This window comes from Mobula hypostoma, chromosome 9, assembly GCF_963921235.1.
Source record: "Mobula hypostoma chromosome 9, sMobHyp1.1, whole genome shotgun sequence".
Classification (NCBI taxonomy): domain Eukaryota; kingdom Metazoa; phylum Chordata; class Chondrichthyes; order Myliobatiformes; family Myliobatidae; genus Mobula; species Mobula hypostoma.
In genome coordinates this window covers 102,015,866-102,036,048 of record NC_086105.1, presented here as the reverse complement: position 1 = coordinate 102,036,048, position 20,183 = coordinate 102,015,866, and the positions used below count along the sequence as shown (strand labels likewise).

Genomic DNA, 20,183 nt, shown 5'->3' with positions numbered 1-20,183 from the left:
ATAAATAAAACTACAGATGCTAGAATCTGACATAGAAACAAAACACGAGATGAACTCAGCTAGCCAAACAGTCTCAATGGATAGTGAGACTAATTGACACTCCAGATAAGAGACCCTCAGAACTGAGGGAAAAGTGGAAGGATGTCAGTTTTCAAAGCAGAGCTTGGGAGAAAGAGTGAGCTCAAGACAAAAAGCTGCATACATCAAGTTTGACTATTAAGGACATTATGAGATGAGAAAGAGATACAAACATAAAAATGGAAAATAAAGAGCAATTTATCTTCAGATGGACAACTCACGAGAAAGAAGTGGTTACAAGAAGAGAATTACTGGGATTGCTTTGCCAATTGGAATAAGAATCCTGAATGCCAATCCAGTTACTTAACCATTACACTAGCCATATCATATTAACCAGGAACAGTTAAAATACAAAATGTCAATCTCCAAACATCTGGAATATTATAGTTCTGAACTACAAAGGGAAATACTCAAAATATAATACTTCTCTTCGGTATTCACCAATGAGAGGGAACTTGTTGATGGTGAGGACAATATGAGTGCGGTTGATGTTCTGGAGCATGCTGATATTAAGGGAGAGGAGGTGTTGGAGTTGTTAAAATACATTAGGACAGATAAGTCCACGGGGCCTGACGGAATATTCCCCAGGCTGTTCCACAAGGCGAGAGAAGAGATTGTTGAGCCTCTGGCTAGGATCTTTATGTCCTCGTTGTCCACGGGAATGGTACCGGAGGATTGGAGGGAGGCGAATGTTGTTCCCTTGTTCAAAAAAGGTAGTAGGGATAGTCCGGGTAATTATAGACCAGTGAGCCTTACGTCTGTGGTGGGAAAGCTGTTGGAAAAGATTCTTAGAGATAGGATCTATAGGCATTTAGAGAATCATGGTCTGATAGGGACAGTCAGCATGGCTTTGTGAAGGGCAGATCGTGTCTAACAAGCCTGATAGAGTTCTTTGAGGAGGTAACCAGGCATATAGATGAGGGTCGTGCAGTGGATGTGATCTATATGGATTTTAGTAAGACATTTGACAGGGTTCCACACGGTAGGCTTATTCAGAAAGTTAAAAGGCATGGGATTCAGGGAAGTTTGGCGAGGTGGATTCAGAATTGGCTTGCCTGCAAAAGGCGGAGGGTCCTGGTGGAGGGAGTACGTTCAGATTGGAGGATTGTGACTAGTGGTGTCCCACAAGGATCTGTTCTGGGACCTCTACTTTTCGTGATTTTTATTAACGACCTGGATGTGGGGGTAGAAGGGTGGGTTGGCGAGTTTGCAGACGACACAAAGGTTGGTGGTGTTGTAGATAGTGTAGAGGATTGTCAAAGATTGCAGAGAGACATTGATAGGATGCAGAAGTGGGCTGAGAAGTGGCAGATGGAGTTCAACCCGGAGAAGTGTGAGGTGGTACACTTTGGAAGGACAAACTCCAAGGCAGAGTACAAAGTAAATGGCAGGATACTTGGTAGTGTGGAGGAGCGGAGGGATCTCAGGGTACATGTCCACAGATCCCTGAAAGTTGCCTTTCAGGTGGATAGGGTAGTTAAGAAAGCTTATGGGGTGTTAGCTTTCATAAGTCGAGAGATAGAGTTTAAGAGTCGCGATGTAATGATGCAGCTCTATAAAACTCTGGTTAGGCCACACTTGGAGTATTGTGTCCAGTCCTGATCACCTCACTATAGGAAGGATGTGGAAGCATTGGAAAGGGTACAGAGGAGATTTACCAGGATGCTGCCTGGTTTAGAAAGTATGCATTATGATCAGAGATTAAGGGAGCTAGGGCTTTACTCTTTGGAGAGAAGGAGGATGAGAGGAGACATGATAGAGGTGTACAAGATAATAAGAGGAATAGATAGAGTGGATAGCCAGCGCCTCTTCCCCAGGGCACCACGGCTCAATACAAGAGGACATGGCTTTAAGGTAAGGGGTGGGAAGTTCAGGGGGGATATTAGAGGAAGGTTTTTTACTCAGAGAGTGGTTGGTGCGTGGAATGCACTGCCTGAGTCAATGGTGGAGGCAGATACACTAGTGAAGTTTAAGAGACTACTAGACAGGTATATGGAGGAATCTAAGGTGGGGGCTTATATGGGAGGCAGGGTTTGAGGGTTGGCACAACATTGTGGGCCGAAGGGCCTGTACTGTACTATTCTATGTTCTATGTTCTATATAAGAAAATAAATACTTCTACAATATTAGCCTGTGATGTTTAAAATCATAAATATTTTGTACTTTATATCTTTTACAAACGGATGTTAGATAAGTTGCATGAACAAGAAAGAACAGAAGGATTTTAAATCAGATTTGATGGATGTGAGGAGATTGCAAGATTGCACAGGCTTGCATCATTTGGACTGAATAGCCTATTTGTTTGCTTTAAATTCTATGGAGCTAAGACAGCGCTAGAGACCAGCTTCTTCGAACTCATCTGTAGAAGCAGCTTAATTTCTATCTTTAATGTCTCTTTTTTTTCCTTTTCAAGGTGAATGGGGTTCTGTCGAAGCCCCTGACCTAGAGCTGCACTCAAACTTCAGACATTTACAGTGATGGTTCCCTCCGCCAGGGCTCGCCGATCAGTCGTTTTTCGATACCACGAGGACACAACCTAGAAGATGAGCATGCCCTTAGAGTGCTGAGGCTCTGAGGCCCTGGGGACAAACCGATTATATGCTAGTGTTGCCGTCTGAAGCACTGTGGGAGAACATCGTGAACAGCAGATCAGCTGTTAGAGACCGCTGCATTGGATTTCTTTTTTTTTTCTTCTCTCTCTCTCTCGCTCTCTCCTGTTGGTGGGGGAGTTTGATGCCAATTCTCATGTCAGAGAACTCAAGAAAGAAAAGCGATACAGCAGACTTTAACATCGTAATCAGCTAGTTGTGTTTTGTTTTGTCTTGTTAGTCTCGCTGCGTGACACCACTCTGTCCCTTTATTAGTAGGGGGGGAGGGAGAGGGAGAGAGAGGGGGGAGAGGGGGAGAGGGGGAGAGGGGGGAGAGGGGGGAGAGGGGGGAGAGGGGGAGAGGGGGGAGAGGGGGAGAGGGGGGAGAGGGGGAGAGGGGGGAGAGGGGGAGAGGGGGAGAGGGGGAGAGGGGGAGAGGGGGGAGAGGGGGAGAGGGGGAGAGGGGGAGGGGGAGGGGGAGGGGGAGGGGGAGGGGGAGGGGGAGGGGGAGGGGGAGGGGGAGAGGGAGAGGGAGAGGGAGAGGGAGAGGGAGAGATGGAGAGGGGGAGATGGAGAGGGGGAGATGGAGAGGGGGAGATGGAGAGGGGGAGATGGAGAGGGGGAGATGGAGAGGGGGAGATGGAGAGGGGGAGATGGAGAGGGGGAGAGGGGGAGGGGGAGGGGGAGCGCCTGTGGTACATCGAATTGTCGGGTGAACAATTGTTTTTTTGTTATACTGCAGACGGGGTTTTTCTTTCTTGGAGATTTTGCTATTACTTGCTTGGTGAGGCGGAGGGAGCTGACGCTTCTTGCTGAAGTAAGTGGGGGAGGGTTGATGCTTTGTTGCTGCTTGAGCGTGGGAGGGGAGGGAGGAGGGGTGCTTTGAGATTCTATCCTTTTTACTGTCACTCATAAAAGGTTTAACTTTTACCACCAGCTCCAATCAGAAGCTTGCAAAAATAAAGCAGCTAACATTTAAGTTTGTAGTATTTACATACCACAGCTTCCAAAATATAAAAAACTCTGTCCTGTAGCATGGAGCTGCAGGATTCCAAGTTCCACCCCCAGCCTAGCATTTCTACTAATTGTAAGTTGCTAAAATTTATAAGACCTTAAGGATTTAGAGATGACTTTATGTGACTAAATCACAATAGGTAACATTTTTTCCCCACAATTTCTGGCTTACATTAGGAAATACAGACACTTGGTTTTTATAGGCCTTCGGTCTGCCGAACCTATATAAACTAATCAAGCAAGCTACAAAAAACAAAGTTAATTTCGGCTTTCCTATAAACCAAGTTCCTTATTATCTGTACAATTCTAGTCAGTTGCCAATGGATCCTCTAAAGTTTTTACACAGTGCAGCACAATCCAGCTGTGACCAAACCACATACAGTGGCATGCAAAAGTTTGGGCACCCCGGTCAAAATTTCTGTTACTGTAAATAGCTAAGCGAGTAAAAGATGACCTGATTTCCAAAAAGCATAAAGTTAAAGATGACACATTTGTTTAATATTTTAAGCAAGATTACTTTTTTATTTCCATCTTTTACAGTTTCAAAATAACAAAAAAGGGAAAGGGCCCGAAGCAAAAGTTTGGGCACCCTGCATGGTCAGTACTTAGTAACACCCCCTTTGGCAAGTGTCACAGCTTATAAACGCTTTCTGTAGCCAGCTAAGAGTTTTTCAATTCTTGTTTGGGGGATTTTTGCCCATTCTTCCTTGCAAAAGGCTTGTAGTTCTGTGAGATTCTTGGGCCGTCTTGCATGCACTGCTCTTTTGAGGTCTATCCACAGATTCTCGATGATGTTTAGGTCAGGGGACTGTGAGGGCTATGGCAAAACCTTCAGCTTGTGCCTCTTGAGGTAGTCCGTTGTGGATTTTGAGGTGTGTTTAGGATCATTATCCTGTTGTAGAAGCCATCCTCTTTTCATCTTCAGCTTTTTTTACAGACGGTGTGATGTTTGCTTCCAGAATTTGCTGGTATTTAATTGAATTCATTCTTCCCCTTACCAGCGAAATGTTCCCCATGCCATTGGCTGCAACACAAGCCCAAAGTATGATCGATCCACCCCCCCCCCCGTGCTTAACAGTTGGAGAGGTGTTCTTTTCATGAAATTCTGCACCCTTTTTCTCCAAGCATACCTTTGCTCATTGTGGCCAAAAAGTTCTATTTTAACTTCCACAGGACTTGTTTCCAAAATGCATCAGGCTTGTTTAGATGGTCCTTTGGAAACTTCTGACACTGAATTTTGTGGTGAGGACACAGGAAAGGTTTTCTTCTGATGACTCTTCCATGAAGGTCATATTTGTGCAGGTGTTGCTGCACAGTAGAACAGTGCACCACCACTCCAGAGTCTGCTAAATCTTCCTGAGGTCTTTTGCAGTCAAATGGGGGTTTTGATTTGCCTTTCTAGCAATCCTATGAGCAGTTCTCTCAGAAAGTTTTCTTGTTCTTCCAGACCTCAATTTGACCTCCACCATTCCTGTTAATTGCCATTTCTTAATTACATTACAAACTGAGGAAACGGCCACCCTAAAACGCTTTGCTATCTTCTTATAGCTTTCTCCTGCTTGGTGGGCATCATTTATTTTAATTTTCAGAGTGCTAGGCAGCTGCTTAGAGGAGCCCATGGCTACTGATTGGGAGGACAAGGTTTGAGGAGTCAGGGTATTTATAAAGCTTTGAAATTTGCATCACCTGGCCTTTCTTAACGATGAATGTGAACAAGCCATAGCCCTAACAAGCTAATTAAGGTCTGAGACCTTGGTAAAAGTTATCTGAGAGCTCAAATCTCTTGGGGTGCCCAAACTTTTGCATGGTGCGCCTTTCTTTTTTTCCCCACTCTAAAATTGTACAAAACAAAAATAATACACTAATCTTGCTTAAAATGTTGAAAAGAATGTTTCATCTTTAACTTTATGACTTTTGGAGATCAGTTCATCTTCTACTCACTTAGCTATTCATAGTAACAGAAATTTTGACCAGGGGTGCCCAAACTTTTGCATGCCACTGTATTTAAAAAGTTTTATTTAAGCTCTTTTGGTTTTGCAATCTATACTGCTGGTTATAAAATTTAGAATTATTTGTGTTTTTTAAAACATCCTTATCAATAATGTTTTGGCACTTAAGTGCCCAAGCATCTGTGCTCCTGTTTCTCTCTTACCAATTTCATCACAACCCACATCTGGACAAAGAGGAGGGTAGTAACCACCTTTAATGTGAAAACAGATCCAGAATATGATAGCAATGGCTCTGAGCAAATTTAAACAATATGATAAGTTACCACAGCTGCATCCTTAAAAGTAGATGCCTGTGTTTCTTTAGAACACCCCCAAATCTCCTCATAGTCAAAGTGATCATTGATCTCATTCAATCACTGCCTCCACAGCTCTCTGAGGTAGAAATTTCATAACATTCAGTCCTCAGGAAAGAGATTCCTTATCACTGTTTTAAATAGCCAAACTCTTATTTTGAAACTCTGTCCCCTTGATCCTGATACTGGGGGAAAATTTGTCTAACATCAATATTTCTCAGAGCCCTGTATTTCCATAATATAGGCCTGACCTGTTAAAGTTTCTCCACATATTATAGGCCTAACCTGCTAATGTTTCTTCACATGGCAACCACTTCACTCCCAGAATCAATCTTATGATCCTTCTCTGTATTACCATCAATATAACTATGCGGTGAGGGCCTCCGTCGGTCAGAGTTGACCATGGATCTTGCATCTAAACTGTCTAGATGCACAAGCCAGGGCAGTACAATATGGAGAGCAAGCTGTTGCCCATGTAGCAAGCTCCCCCCTCCACGCAACTGATGAACCCAAAGGAACGGCAGAGACCGATACTGTTTGATACCAGCAACATCGCAGGAGTTGCCAGTCAGCATTGAATTTAAAGTAGGACTGCCTTAGGGACTCCAACTCCGGATTCTTCCCTCAGGGCTTACTCTCAAAGCCTCCCCCACGAGTGGGTTTCGCCGCAAGACGGCAGAGGTTTGAGATCAGAGCTTTCCTTCTCATAGATCAGCTGCCAACCACAGCTGATAAGCCCCAACTGCCCGAAGAGACCAGTTTTAAAGTGCCAGTAACCCACCTATGCCCCTTCTCCTGTCTGTACAAAAGGTTCTGCCGGGCTTGGTAGTTAAGCCATACGTGAAGTCCAGGAGCTGGACTTGGTTGTCAGAGGCTATCTGAGGCGCATGCATTGGTTCCTTAAGGTTGTTATAGCTAGGGGTGGTAATGGGGACAAGCTTCCACTACCTGTTAAATGCTCCCAATGGTGTGTGACTCAATATAGCTGTATCATTTCTGAAATATGGGAACCAAATCTGTACATGTTGCTTGAGGTACAGTCTCACCAGTACCCTGAAAAGTTACATCAGTTAGATCCAACAGTGGTAATTACTCATGTTGGCTACAGGGAAAGTCATCAGACTCCTCCATAACTGCTTGCATACTGCACAATGAAAAGTGACCGAACAGCTGCTCCCAAGCCACAGACTGGATCCTGTTCATCTGGAGCAGGGGTTCCCACCCTTTTTTATGCCATGGAGCCTTACCATTAGCCAAGGGATCCGTGGATCTGGAGGCACATTAGCCATAATTGTCACCACAAAAGTGTTCCAAGAGAAACAGAGAGAATAGCACCTATTACCACATTGCCTTTTTCAATCTCACTAAACACTTTGAATCCATCAATCGGAGGAATTGTGGTACTTTCAGCTCAGATTCAGCTGCACGTAAGAATGTGTCTCAACTCTATTTTTTGCTTTATGATGGCATGCAAGCTATAATTCTTTCTAATCAACTGATCTATGTGGAAGTGAAGTTCACTGTCAAACAAGGCTATATGAGTGCTAGACATTTTTTATTAATTCTTTCTTGCCTCAAGTCTACATCTCACCTCCAACAAACTGCACTTAGATGTGAAGATAATTCCCTGAACTACAAGGAAATTATTCAACACCTGTCAAGTACACTCTCGAACAGAGGTTCCCAACTTTTTTTTATGCCATGGACCAAACCCATTATGGTCACCCAAACTTCAGTGGTCAAACTGATACACACACTGATAACAGAGCTACAAGGCACTGTCAACTCTTTCAATCATAGAATCATAGTTTTCTTACTGAGCCATTACACTCAACATCTGCATACTATATATTGTCTTATGATATCGCCCACTGACAAAAGGGTCACAGTGAGTTGCCAGAAAATATGGGCTGCCTAATATATTTTAGGAACCAGACATCAATGATGCAAGCCATGACCACCTTCAATATGCTAGTAGAGCTTTTAGCTGATTGAGAAAAAAGGTGTTTGAAGATCAACATCTCAAATCTAGCAGTATACTCAATGTCTACCGGGCAAGAGTAATCCCTGCCTACTTATGTGCTTCGGAGATCTAGATTACCCATCTCAAAGCAAATAAAAAGATACCACCTGACCACAAAATCTTCCAAATTCTGTGGAAGGATAAATGATCCAACATCATTGTTCACTTCCTAGACAACATTCCCAGTATTGAGGTTCTGGTAATGCTTGGCCAGATCCTTTGGGCATGTCAGGAAGTTTTCATGCCCAATGTCAAATCCCTGAAGCAGACAGACTATTCCTATTTCTGTCACAGAAAGAGATTACCAGGTAGACAGGAGAAAGGATTAAAGAATCTATTCAAAGCTACCTTGAAAAATGGTATTAGCCCCCTGAATTTTGAGAATCCCTGACCCATGACTACTCAAAGTACAGTCAGAATAGAACTGAGAGCCTCGTCTGTGTATCAAGAATGCAGAGAAGCCCTGCGTTAACAAGGAAGGAGAGCGCCATGTTACAAACTACCCACCCATCCACCTATACCATTGTGGAAGAGTCTACCATTCCCACACTGGCCTCTTCACTCACTCAAGAACCCAAAAAGCTGAAGTGAAAGTAAATCATCCTCAATCCCAAGTGATTACCTTAGTATGAAGATAATACTACGAAATTATAAGAAAATAGTACATTAGATAAAGTAACTGTACCCATTTGAAGCAACTCATCAACATCAATCATATGAAGCAATTCTGTATTTCTTGGCCTCTTCAAAGAACTTCGCCTTCCACCAATGATTCCATCACTTCTAGGACTCTCTTCCTCTAGTGAGTGAACACAAAAGTCGCTTTCCTCAAGATTGTCCATAAAGTCCAATTCACTTCTGTCAGTGTGCATTTTGCCCTCCTCACAAGGGTCAAATAATTCTTTTCTATTGCAGTTTAAGATCTTGTTTGTTGTATCAACAGCATCTTTGTGACTTTGAGCAAGATCAAACAAATCAGGCCAACTGGTATCATTGATTTTATTTGAATTGTTCATTTTTAGATCTACATGCACTTCATCACTCAGCCATGGGGGCTTCTTCAACTTACTTTCCTGGGGCTTTTCTTCGTCTGGTGATTTTAACCACAGTGGCATTTTTGAAACTGACGACATTTCTGCTATTTTCTTTCCAGTTGGCTTTTCCTGCTGATATTCTGGGTCCAGGGATTCAACAGAATAAACCTCTTCCAGTTGCTTACTGTCTTCTGAAATATTTATCCTTAAAAGTGACTCCTCAAGTGACACAGGAGTTATTAAAGTCATGTCTCCTTCCAAGGCAGAAATCTTACTCTTTGGTGAGCCAAATGAATAATTTAACATGTTTTTATCACTGTCAAAACTTGAATTTAAAACTGAGCAACTTGCTTGGTGTGGCAACCAAAAGACAGAGTTTCTTTTTGAGTTCCCAACTTCTTTAATTTGTTCTTCTGTATCACTCCCAATGCTTCTCTTATTATTTAGCACTGAATTTAAAAAGCCTGAGGTACTTGCTTGTTCTGGAGATGGAACACAATGTTCCCTTTCCAAACTATCAATTTCTTCTTCCATATCACTCCCATTGGACATATAAAATCCACTTTTGCTCGGCCTCAGATCAATGATCGTACTGTAGTCAAACACCTGGTTTCCACAGCCTTTTTCCAGCTCACCTTCATGTACCAGATTACCATCCATATAAATCCTTACACTTTTCACCCCAACATCAAGATCCTAAGGAAAGAAAGCACAGACAATACATTTCTTGTAACGTGGAAAATGCATTCGATAAAAAAAATAGTATAGTGTGAATTTTAATGCATTGATTCCTCAGCAACTTTTTAAAAATCTTCATCCAGGCAAATCTGCATAACTGTCGTTCAGGTAAATTACCACCCAAAAATTTGAGACACAATAAAATTTTCTCTCGAAGAAGTTATGTGAAAATAGAGTAAATAAACAAAAAAAATCATTGCATATCTTAATACATGCACAAGTGACCCAACTTTGCATTATGGAAAATTGTGATGCGGACAATTGTGCAAGGTATACAACCCCATCTCCCATAACTCAGAGGTCACTTGTATTGATGTTATAACTTGAAGCAGGGCAGCTAACTCATTCAATCCATTTAGTCTTTCTCATCTGTGCTTGCAAGCATGTCTATCTGCATTCAGCTATGCCCTCATACTCTTGAATGCTTACACAGACTTTCTTTAAAACCATGAACTCTTGGCTTAGAGAGAAATTCAGGATTTTCACCTCATGTTCTAAATTTAATACTGAAAGCACAATGCCCCATTCTCAATTACTGGATAACAGTTTACTTCTACTTGCGAGCTTCCATTATTTTAAATAATTCCAACATTTCACAAACTACTGCAATTTATCACATTAATGGTCACAATGAGAAATCACAGCGAATATAACTTCTCTATTCTCTGGAGAAAAATCAAAATCAAATAACTGTATTACTTTGGTTAGGAACTTTTAATTTAGATAACAAGCTTTCCAACTTGTTCCCACTCTCATAAGCTTGGTATTGGAGGTCTGCAGACTCCTATGCAGATCAGGAATTCTCTACTTTGCAGATTTATAGTGTTTCCAGTTTTTGCAGCATTCCTACAAATTTGCAAGCAATTGCTATTTGATTATCTCACTGTAACATATAATTCATACTGGCTGCAATAGCTGTTACACATATGAACTGTGAAATTATTTAATTTGAACATGGAGTATTTCTTTTTTTTCTCCAAGTTGCCTTTCATCACTTAGCCTGAAATAAAGGAAAAGATTACGACTAAATTCATTTGTCTCTACTTCAGAAAATTTATTTCAACTTTAAAATTTATGAAGTTGCAGAGAATAAATAGATTAGAAGCACTGAGAAATGTATTAGCATATTTGAGTTTGTATTTTTAATGAGCATTAAAAATACGAACTTAAAGATGCCAGTGCATAATAAAAGCTAATCAGAGAATTAGCCATCTGTTGTACTTAAAACTTCATTCCAATCTAAAATACATACCACAATGTTCAAAAGTAATTGAAGTCTTTTGCAGACAAATGCTATTTGTATCCTGGCATGATATAAAAAAACAGTAACATAATGCTTACATGTTGTGCATATTAGCACCTCCAGTATGAATAAGAAATGCCTTGGCCAACTACAAGAACTGGTGGTGCACAAATAAAACCAGGATAAAGCTTAACTTTAATCCATTATGCTAATCATGTGTTGTTCTAAATTCTTTGCTCATGTGGACTGTCAACAAAATGAACATCTATAGATTTATTCCACTACCACCTACTTACAAGGAGAAGTCCCATGTGCACATTAATTAATGTTTTAATTAATTCTAAATGTCCTTTTTTGAAAAACTGGTGACAGTCATTCTATACTGCAACAAATATAGAAGTAACTTACATTGAGGCTTCTGTTATAATTCCAAATCTTGATTTTAGAAATACCAAAGTGACATGATTTGTTAGTGTTTCGTAGAACAAAGTATAATTGAACTGGTGGGTGGAAAGAACAGGTCCACATATGACGATCTTTTGTAGTCTGGGAAGAACAGAAAGAAGGTTTCAACATATCCATGATTAAAGTTTCTCAGATCTAAACACAGGAAATAAAATTAATTCAATTAACAAAATTAAACAGAAATACAGACATAAAGACATAGAAGAACACAGAATAGTATGAGACAACTCTTCTCATAGTAATTTACTAATAAAAACACAAGCAAATGTATATTTTAGAAATGACCTGTCAGTATTTACACACTTAGAACTTAGAACCTGAAGGTCGCATTGCAAATATTTCAAAAGATATTGTGCGATAATTACAAAACTATGGCATTTTTCCCAACATACTTCTTGCCCGTTCAAGAAAATTTATATGCAAGCAATTTTGCTAAACTGATGAAAAAAATATTAAAATAAAAAGGAGGAAATTCTCAATGAAATTTTCAAATTCCTCTCTTAGGCTATGCAACATACTAAAATAGACATTCAAGAATTAATGCAATCTTACACAATTTGTTATTCTTTTTCAGAGTTTTACAATATTCATTTTAAAACTACAAACCCCATGTCCAGAAAAGTTGGGATATTTTCCAAAATGCAATAAAAACAAAAATCTGTGATATGTTAGTTCACATGAACCTTTATTTAACTGACAAAAGTACAATGAAAAGATTTTCAATAGTTTTACTGAACAACTTAATTATATTTTGCAAACATACACAAAATTTAGAATTTGATGGCTGCAACACACACAACAAAAGTTGGGACAGAGGCATGTTTACCATTGTGTTACATCACCTTTCCTTTTAAAAACACTTTTTAATCGTTTTGGAACTGAGGATACTAATTGTAGTAGATTTGCAATTGGAAATTTTGTCCATTCTTGCTTGATATAAGACTTCAGCTGCTCAACAGTCCGTGGTCTCCGTTGTCTGATTCTTCTCTTCATGATGCGCCATACATTTTCAATAGGAAATAGATCTGGACTGGCAGCAGGCCAGTCAAGGACACGCACTCTGTGTCTACAAAGCCACGCTGTTGTAGCCCGTGCAGAATGTGGTCTGGCATTGTCCTGCTGAAATAAGCATGGACGTCCCGGGAAGAGACGTCGCCTTGATGGCAACATATGTCTCTCTAAAATCCTAATATATGCCTCAGAGTCAATGGTACCTTCACATACATGCAACTCACCCATGCCGTGGGCACTGATGCACCCCCATACCATCACAGATGCTGGCTTTTGCACCTTTTGTTGATAACAATCTGGATGGTCGATTTCATCTTTGGCACGGAGAACTCGACGCCCGTTTTTTTCCAAAAACTGGCTAAAATGTGGACTTATCTGACCACAGCACACGGTTCCACAGTCTTTCGGTCCATCTGAGATGAGCTCGGGCCCAGAGGACTCGCCGGCATTTCTGCATAGAGTTGATGTATGGCTTCCTCCTTGCGTAGTACAGTTTCAAGTTGCATTTCTGGATACAGCGACAGACTGTGTTGAGTGACAATGGTTTTCCGAAGTACTCCCGAGCCCAGGTGGCTATAATCGTCACAGTAGCATGACGGTTTCTTAGGCAGTGCCGCCTGAGGGCTCGAAGATCACACGCATTCAACAGTGGTTTCTGACCTTGCCCTTTACGCACTGAGATGTCTCTGAATTCTCTGAATCTTTTCACAATATTATGTACTGTAGATGTTGAAAGACCTAAATTCTCTGCAATCTTGCGTTGAGAAATGTTCCTTTTGAACTGACTAACAATTCTCTCACGAATTTTGGCACAAAGGGGTGAGCCACGACCCATCCTTGCTTGCAAAGACTGAGCCTTTGATGGACGCTACTTTTATACCCAGTCATGATACCTCACCTGCTACCAATTAGCCTGCTTAATGTGGAGTCTTCCAAATCAGTGTTACTTGAATATTCTGTGCACTTTTCAATCTTACTTCAACTCTGTCCCAACTTTTGTTGAGTGTGTTGCAGCCATCAGATTCTAAATTTGTGTATGTTTACAAAATACAATTAAGTTGGTCAGTAAAACTAATGAAATTCTTTTCTTTGTACTTTTGTCAGTTAAATAAAGGTTCACATGAATTAACATATCACAGATTTTTGTTTTTATTGCACTTTGGAAAATATCCCAACTTTTCTGGAAATGGGGTTCATAGAATTGATGGCCTATAAATTTACTTGTACAACTCCAAAATTAAAAGTTTTGCCTTACTGTTGCTAATTGCCCAAATCAAATATGAGTGTTCTTGTATATGTTTATTATTGTATATATTCTTGTAATGATGACTTGCAGCAGACTGAAAAGCTTGAGCATGTACATATTAAGAAAGAGGATGTACTGGAGCTTTTGGAAAGCATCAAGTTGGATAAGTCACTGGGACCAGATGAGATGTACCCCAGTCTACTGTGGGAGGCGAGGGAGGAGATTGCTGAGCCTCTGGCATTGATCTTTACATCATCAATGGGGACCGGAGAGGTTCCGGAGGATTGGAGGGTTGAGGATGTTGTTCCCTTATTCAAGAAAGGGAGTAGAGATAGCCCAGGAAATTATAGACCAGTGAGTCTTACTTCAGTGGTTGGTAAGTTGATGGAGAAGACCCTGAGAGGTAGGATTTATGAACATTTGGAGAGGTATAATATGATTAGGAATAGTCAGCATGGGCAGGTCGTGCCTTACAAGCTTGATTGAATTTTTTGAGGATGTGACTAAACACATTGATGAAGGAAGAGCAGTAGATGTAGTGTATATGGATTTCAGCAAGGCACTTGATAAGGTACCCCATGCAAGGCTCATTCAGAAAGTAAGGAGGCATGGGATCCAAGGAGACATTGCTTTGTGGATCCAGAACTGGCTTGCCCACAGAAGGCAAAGAGTGGTTGTAGACAGGTCATATTCTGCATGTAGGTCGGTGACCAGTGGTGTACCTCAGGAATCCGTTCTGAGACCCTTACTCTTCGTGGTTTTTATAAATGATCTAAATGAGGAAGTGGAGGGATGGGTTAGTAAGTTTGCTGATGACACAAAGGTTGGGGGTGTTGTGGATAGTGTGGAAGGCTGTCAGAGGTTACAGCGGGACATTGATAGGATGCAAAATTGGGCTGAGAAGTGGCAGACGGAGTTCAACCCAGATAAGCGTGAAGTGGTTCATTTTTAGGTCAAATATGATGGCAGAATATAGTATTAATGGTAAGGCTCTTGGCAGTGTGGAGGATCAGAGGGATCTTGGGATCCGAGTCCATAGGACGCTCAAAGCAGCTGCGCAGGTTGACTCTGTGGTTAAGAAGGCATACGGTGTATTGGCCTTCATCAATCGTGGAATTGAATTTAGGAGCTGAGAGGTAATGTTGCAGCTATATAGGACCCTGGTCAGACCCCACTTGGAGTACAGTGCTCAGTTCTGGTTGCCTCACTACAGGAAGGATGTGAAAACCATAGAAAGGGTGCAGAGGAGATTTACAAGGATGTTGCCTGGATTGGGGAGTATGCCTTATGAAGACAGGTTGAGGGAACTCGGCCTTTTCTCCTTGGAGCGACAGAGAATGAGAGGTGATCTGATAAGAGGTGTATAAGATGATGAGAGGCATTGATCATGTGGATAGTCAGAGGCTTTTTCCCAGGGCTGAAATGGCTGCCACAAGAGGGCACAGGTTTAAGGTGCTTGGGAGTAGGTACAGAGGAGATGTCAGGGGTAAGTTTTTTTACACAGAGAGTAGTGAGTGCATGGAATGGGCTGCTGGCCATGGTGGTGGAGGCGGATACGATAGGGTCTTTTAAGAGACTTTTGGATAGGTACACGGAGCTTAGAAAAATAGAGGCCTATGGGTAACCCTAGTAATTTCTAAGGTAGGGTCATGTTCGGCACAACTTTGTGGGCCGAAGGACCTGTATTGTGCTGTAGATTTTCTATGTTTCTGGGTCCCTTAGAGCCCTTCAAGGAATTTGACTTCCTGTGTTCAAGGCAGAATTTTTGCTACCATGGTACCTTTCTCTCAGCATGAAACTTATCTAAATGACCTCTGCAGCAGTGCAGGACACAAAATTAATCAGTGGTTACATTTTCTTCCCCAAAAGTCTAAAGAAAGGAAGTGTCATTTCCTCAAAGAACAGGGTTTTAATTAACACTGCTTCCTCTGGGTTCTGCTACATAAAGATCTAATGCTCAGACTACATTAATTGCTCCGATGGGATGATCTGCGAGCTCAAACACAGCTTGAAGTGTGCCTGGTGTCTGTTCCCCATTAAGATCAGTATCAGATTACTCTCAACTTTGTCAACTCAGCTCAACGCTGCTACTGTTCCCCATTACCTCTGCCACTCTTCTACTCTCCTGTAAAAAGTAGATGAATACTCTTCACATGCACCTTAAATGCTGCACAAATCCAGCATACTTCAAGACAATTGTTATTATACCAGTTCCCCACAAAAAAAATCATCAATCACAGGACTCAATGATTACAGACCAGATAAGCTCACATCAGCCATAATGAAGACTTTTGAGAGTCTGGTCATGTCAATTCTCAAATCCATAACTCAAAATTTTCTAGATCTGCTGCAATTTGCCTACAGAGCTAACAGATCTGTAGATAATGCAGTTAACACATTGCTCTGGACTTCATACTACCTCACCTCAACTCCCCCAGTACATACTGTACATCATACTGTTCATCCTTCAATACCATCCTCCCTGAGCTTCTGCAAGAGAAACTCTCCAAACATAACATACCAGGTCCCATCTGCAGGTGGATCACAAAATTCCTCTCTGGCAGGAGATAGTATGTGTGAGTAGATAAGTGCAGCTTCACATATCACTCACTCAGCACTGGGTGTGCCACAGGAGTCTGTTCTCTCCTCCTGTCCTATTTTCTCTATCCACCAAAGACTGTGTCTCCAGTGACCCATCAGTTGATCTGATCAAAGTTTATGGATGACACCACTGTAATTGCAATAATCGCCACGGGCGATGAATCGAAGTACCATCGAGAAGTGAACAAACTGGGGTCCAGGGGCAATCAGAACAACTTGAAGCTGAATGCCCTCAAAACAGTGGAAATGCATATCAATATCAGGAGAAACAAGTCTCCTCTCCACCCACTCATCATTAACCCTACAGTTACCACCATTTCAACATTCAGGTTCCCGGCAATCATTATTTTACAGAGCCTTGTGTCGGAGAACCATATCTCCTTCGTGAACAAAAAGGATCAGCAGAGAATGTACTTCTTGCAGCAGCTGGTAAAATTCCATCTTCCCCAGAATGTACTGGTGCACTTCTACACTGCCATCATGGAGAGCATCGTCAATACCGTCTGGTTTGGTTCAGCATCCTCTCACAATATACAAAACTACGTTGAACTGTCAGGTCAGCAGTAAGGGTCACTGGCTGCAGCCTACCATTACTGCAGGACTTGTATGTGTCCGAGACAAAGAAGAAACCAGCAAACATCATTGCAGACACAACCCACCCTGCAAGCTACCTTTTCCAAAAGCTCCTTTCTGGAAAGCATTATTGAGCTATTAAACAAAAACTTCACACCATTTTACAAATTTCTAACCCCAGGCAATTAATCTGATTAACCATTCTAGTTAGCAACCCCACACCCCCACCCCCATTAATTGCCCCTTCACTGCACCGTAAACACCTTAAACCACTTTTTATAACACTCTTTGCATTGCAAATACATACTGGTATTTATGTATTTATGCACATTTTACTCCATATCTGTACTTTAACCTCAAACTTTATATAATTCTCTATTCTTTATAATTGTCGAACGTCGTTGTTTTTTGTTGCATGTTGCGCACTGACCAACACACCACAGCAAATTCCTAATATATGTAAATACATTCGGCAAATAAAGCTGTTCTTTGATTCAGACTCTATACTCCAGCAGAGAAAATCCCACTCGCTTTTGTACCAACCACAGGATTATGCAAAATAGATGTGCGGATTTGTCTGCATTACAGAATTCCTCACATTCTTCCGTAGTCATTCAAAGATTGCCGTGTCCTGAGAAGCCTTCCAAGCGATCTTGGTGAACCACTTTCACTTGTTGCCTAGGAGGACCCCAACACCCCTTCCACAAAGAGCCTACACCCCACAGAGCCATTCATTGATCAGGTATTTCTGATCAGCCATTCATTGATCAGGTATTTCTGACTCCTTGGGAACACTCTCCCACATCCCGAATATTAACCTCTACTAGCTGCAAAGAATGTTGCTTGCACTCTAGTACAAGTCAAACTCAAGGACTGACTCCAGAGATCATACACATACAGTAAGTGGCAACACTGCAAGCAGCACATCAGTAAGAAATGCCACAATGTAACATTGTCAGGTTTAGAACACAGAACATAGAACAGTACAGCACAGGAACTGGCCCTTTGACCCATGATGTTTGTGTCAACCGTAATGCCAATCTGAACCATTCATTGGCCTGCACATGATCTATATCTCTCTATTCCCTGCCTGCAAATGGCTCTTAAACATTGTTATCGTAACTGCTCCCACTACCTCCTTGGTCTTGGGTTTCAAGCCTATATCTCTCTTTTTGTAAGAAAATTTGCCTTATCAATCTCCTTTAAACTTTCTCCCTCTCACCTTCAAATTATGTCCTCTAGCATTCCCTGTAATGTTAATGCTCTGTTCACCTCACCATTGCAGCACTTGTCCTTCATATAACTTTCACAAAAGGTGCTGAGGTAATCAACAATCTTATACTAAAGTCACATACAGTTTATAAATGAAATGGATATACATGAAGCATGGCCAACAAGTATATAAATAACCGTAATGGAAGCACTTTAACTTATGATTAATCCATAAATGAAAAAGTGATCTGTAGATCTCAATCAGAAATATTTTGATATTCTGCTAAAGGGAATACTCTTTATGTAGCTCGATTATCAAAACAAATTTATTGTTAAAGTACATATACGTTTACCACAAACAACCCTGCAATTCATTTTCTTGTGGGCATTTGTAGTAAATACAAGAAACACAATAGAATAAATAAAAGATTGCTCCCAGTCGTTCAGGCAAACAATCAATGTGCAAAAGACAACAAACTGCGCAAATACCAAAATAAGTATCAAGAACATGAGATGAAGAGTCCTTGAAAGTGAGTCACAATCTCATTGGTTGTGGGTACAGTTCAGTAATGGAGCAAGTGAAATTATCCCCTTTGGTTCAAGAGCCTGATGATTGAGGGGTAATTCCTGAACCTGATGGTATGGATCCTGAGTCTCTGCTACCTTCTTCTTGATGGCAGCAGTGAGAAGAGATTATTTTATGCATAAAATGGGAGAACAGGCCCAAAACAGTTTGCAATGAGGTTGGCAGCCATCGATGTGAATATTCAGTAGATTAATTAATCACTCACAGGCATCTTCGTGTCTTTTCTTGAATTTATTCTATGTACTATTACAGTTAATTTCAAATGAGAAGGGTAAAATAGTTGCAGTATTTGAAAGAATAATGCAGGTTAGTATCTAGATATTTTCATAAAATTATCCACAGGTTTCACACAAACAATCTATTACTTTCCAAACACTCTTAAGAAACTTGTACAGATGTACCATTGAAGGTATCCTGACTAGTTGCATTGTAATTTGTACAGCAATTTTAATATGCTGGATCAGAGAGTGGTAGACTCAGCCTAATACATCACTGGCACGTCCCTCCACACCATCAGTAGTACCTATATGTGGCATACGGTCAAGAAGACAACAAAGATCCTCAACATCCAGACCATGCCATCTTCTTGCAACTACCATCAGACAGAAGCCACCAGGTTCAAATATTCAGTTCTACACAACCCAAATCACTTTGCCTATATAGCAACCCCACGGCCACTTTGCGCTAAAATTGACTTTTTTTATTCTGTGTGTTATTTTTGCTTAATTTGTTTATTTTATGTTCTTGTAAAAACTTGTGTTCTTGTATCAGATATTAAGTGTCTGTGACACAGCTGCAAGCAAATCCTTCATTGCACCTCTGCAAACTTGCACATGAAAATAAACTTATCCGACTTTCAGCTTTGACTATGACAAATGGAATAAAAATACCTAACACAGATGCTATAAGTTAAACAATGTAACTTATCCATTTATCTACTAAGTGCCTTCAATTTTAGAGATCCATATTGCTTACCTTTGTCCTTCCATTTACTAAAGAGTCCAAATTTCCAGGACAAAATGCATTTCTGACATCAACGTCATGAGGCGAAACAGAAATCTTCTGTTGTTTTAGGTCAAAAAACTGCACTTCTGTTAAGCCTACTTTGTGATCATTGCCCCAGTTTGACAAAATTTCCATCGAGACATAAATTATATCCTTTGCTGATTGCCCGTCAGATACTCCAACACGCTGGTGAGTCTTTTAAGAGGAAAAAATGCAATTTTAAACTATTGTAAGTTGAAAGTAAGGTTCCTGCTTCATACTTTAAAATTTGCTGCATACATTTAAAATATGCAAAAATATCAAATCTTTATTTCAAATTGTTAAAATTAGAAAAAATGCAAGGAAATCAAATTATTACAAGTGTCAGCATTTATTTGATACCCTTCTTAATGATTTCAGCATTTATCTGCAATCCGTTTCCAGCTATTTTACACGCATATTTCAAATTGGCAATTTAGTGATAG

General features: G+C 40.8%; 1 protein-coding gene across 5 annotated transcripts in view; it reads right to left on the bottom strand.

The window, feature by feature from the left end:
• LOC134351900 (katanin-interacting protein) overlaps positions 1-20,183 on the bottom strand; it is a 147,451-nt gene that overhangs the window by 75,984 nt on the left and 51,284 nt on the right. For all 5 annotated transcript variants that reach the window (XR_010019289.1, XM_063058784.1, XM_063058786.1 and 2 more), the window contains 3 exons: positions 19,690-19,914; positions 11,429-11,566; positions 8,691-9,735 (listed from right to left, as the gene is read on the bottom strand). Coding sequence is in view for 4 of the 5 variants with exons in the window: in XM_063058784.1 (XP_062914854.1) it covers positions 8,691-9,735; positions 11,429-11,566; positions 19,690-19,914 (1,408 nt within the window). In the remaining variant the exon portion in view is untranslated. The remainder of the gene's footprint in view (positions 1-8,690; positions 9,736-11,428; positions 11,567-19,689; positions 19,915-20,183) is intronic.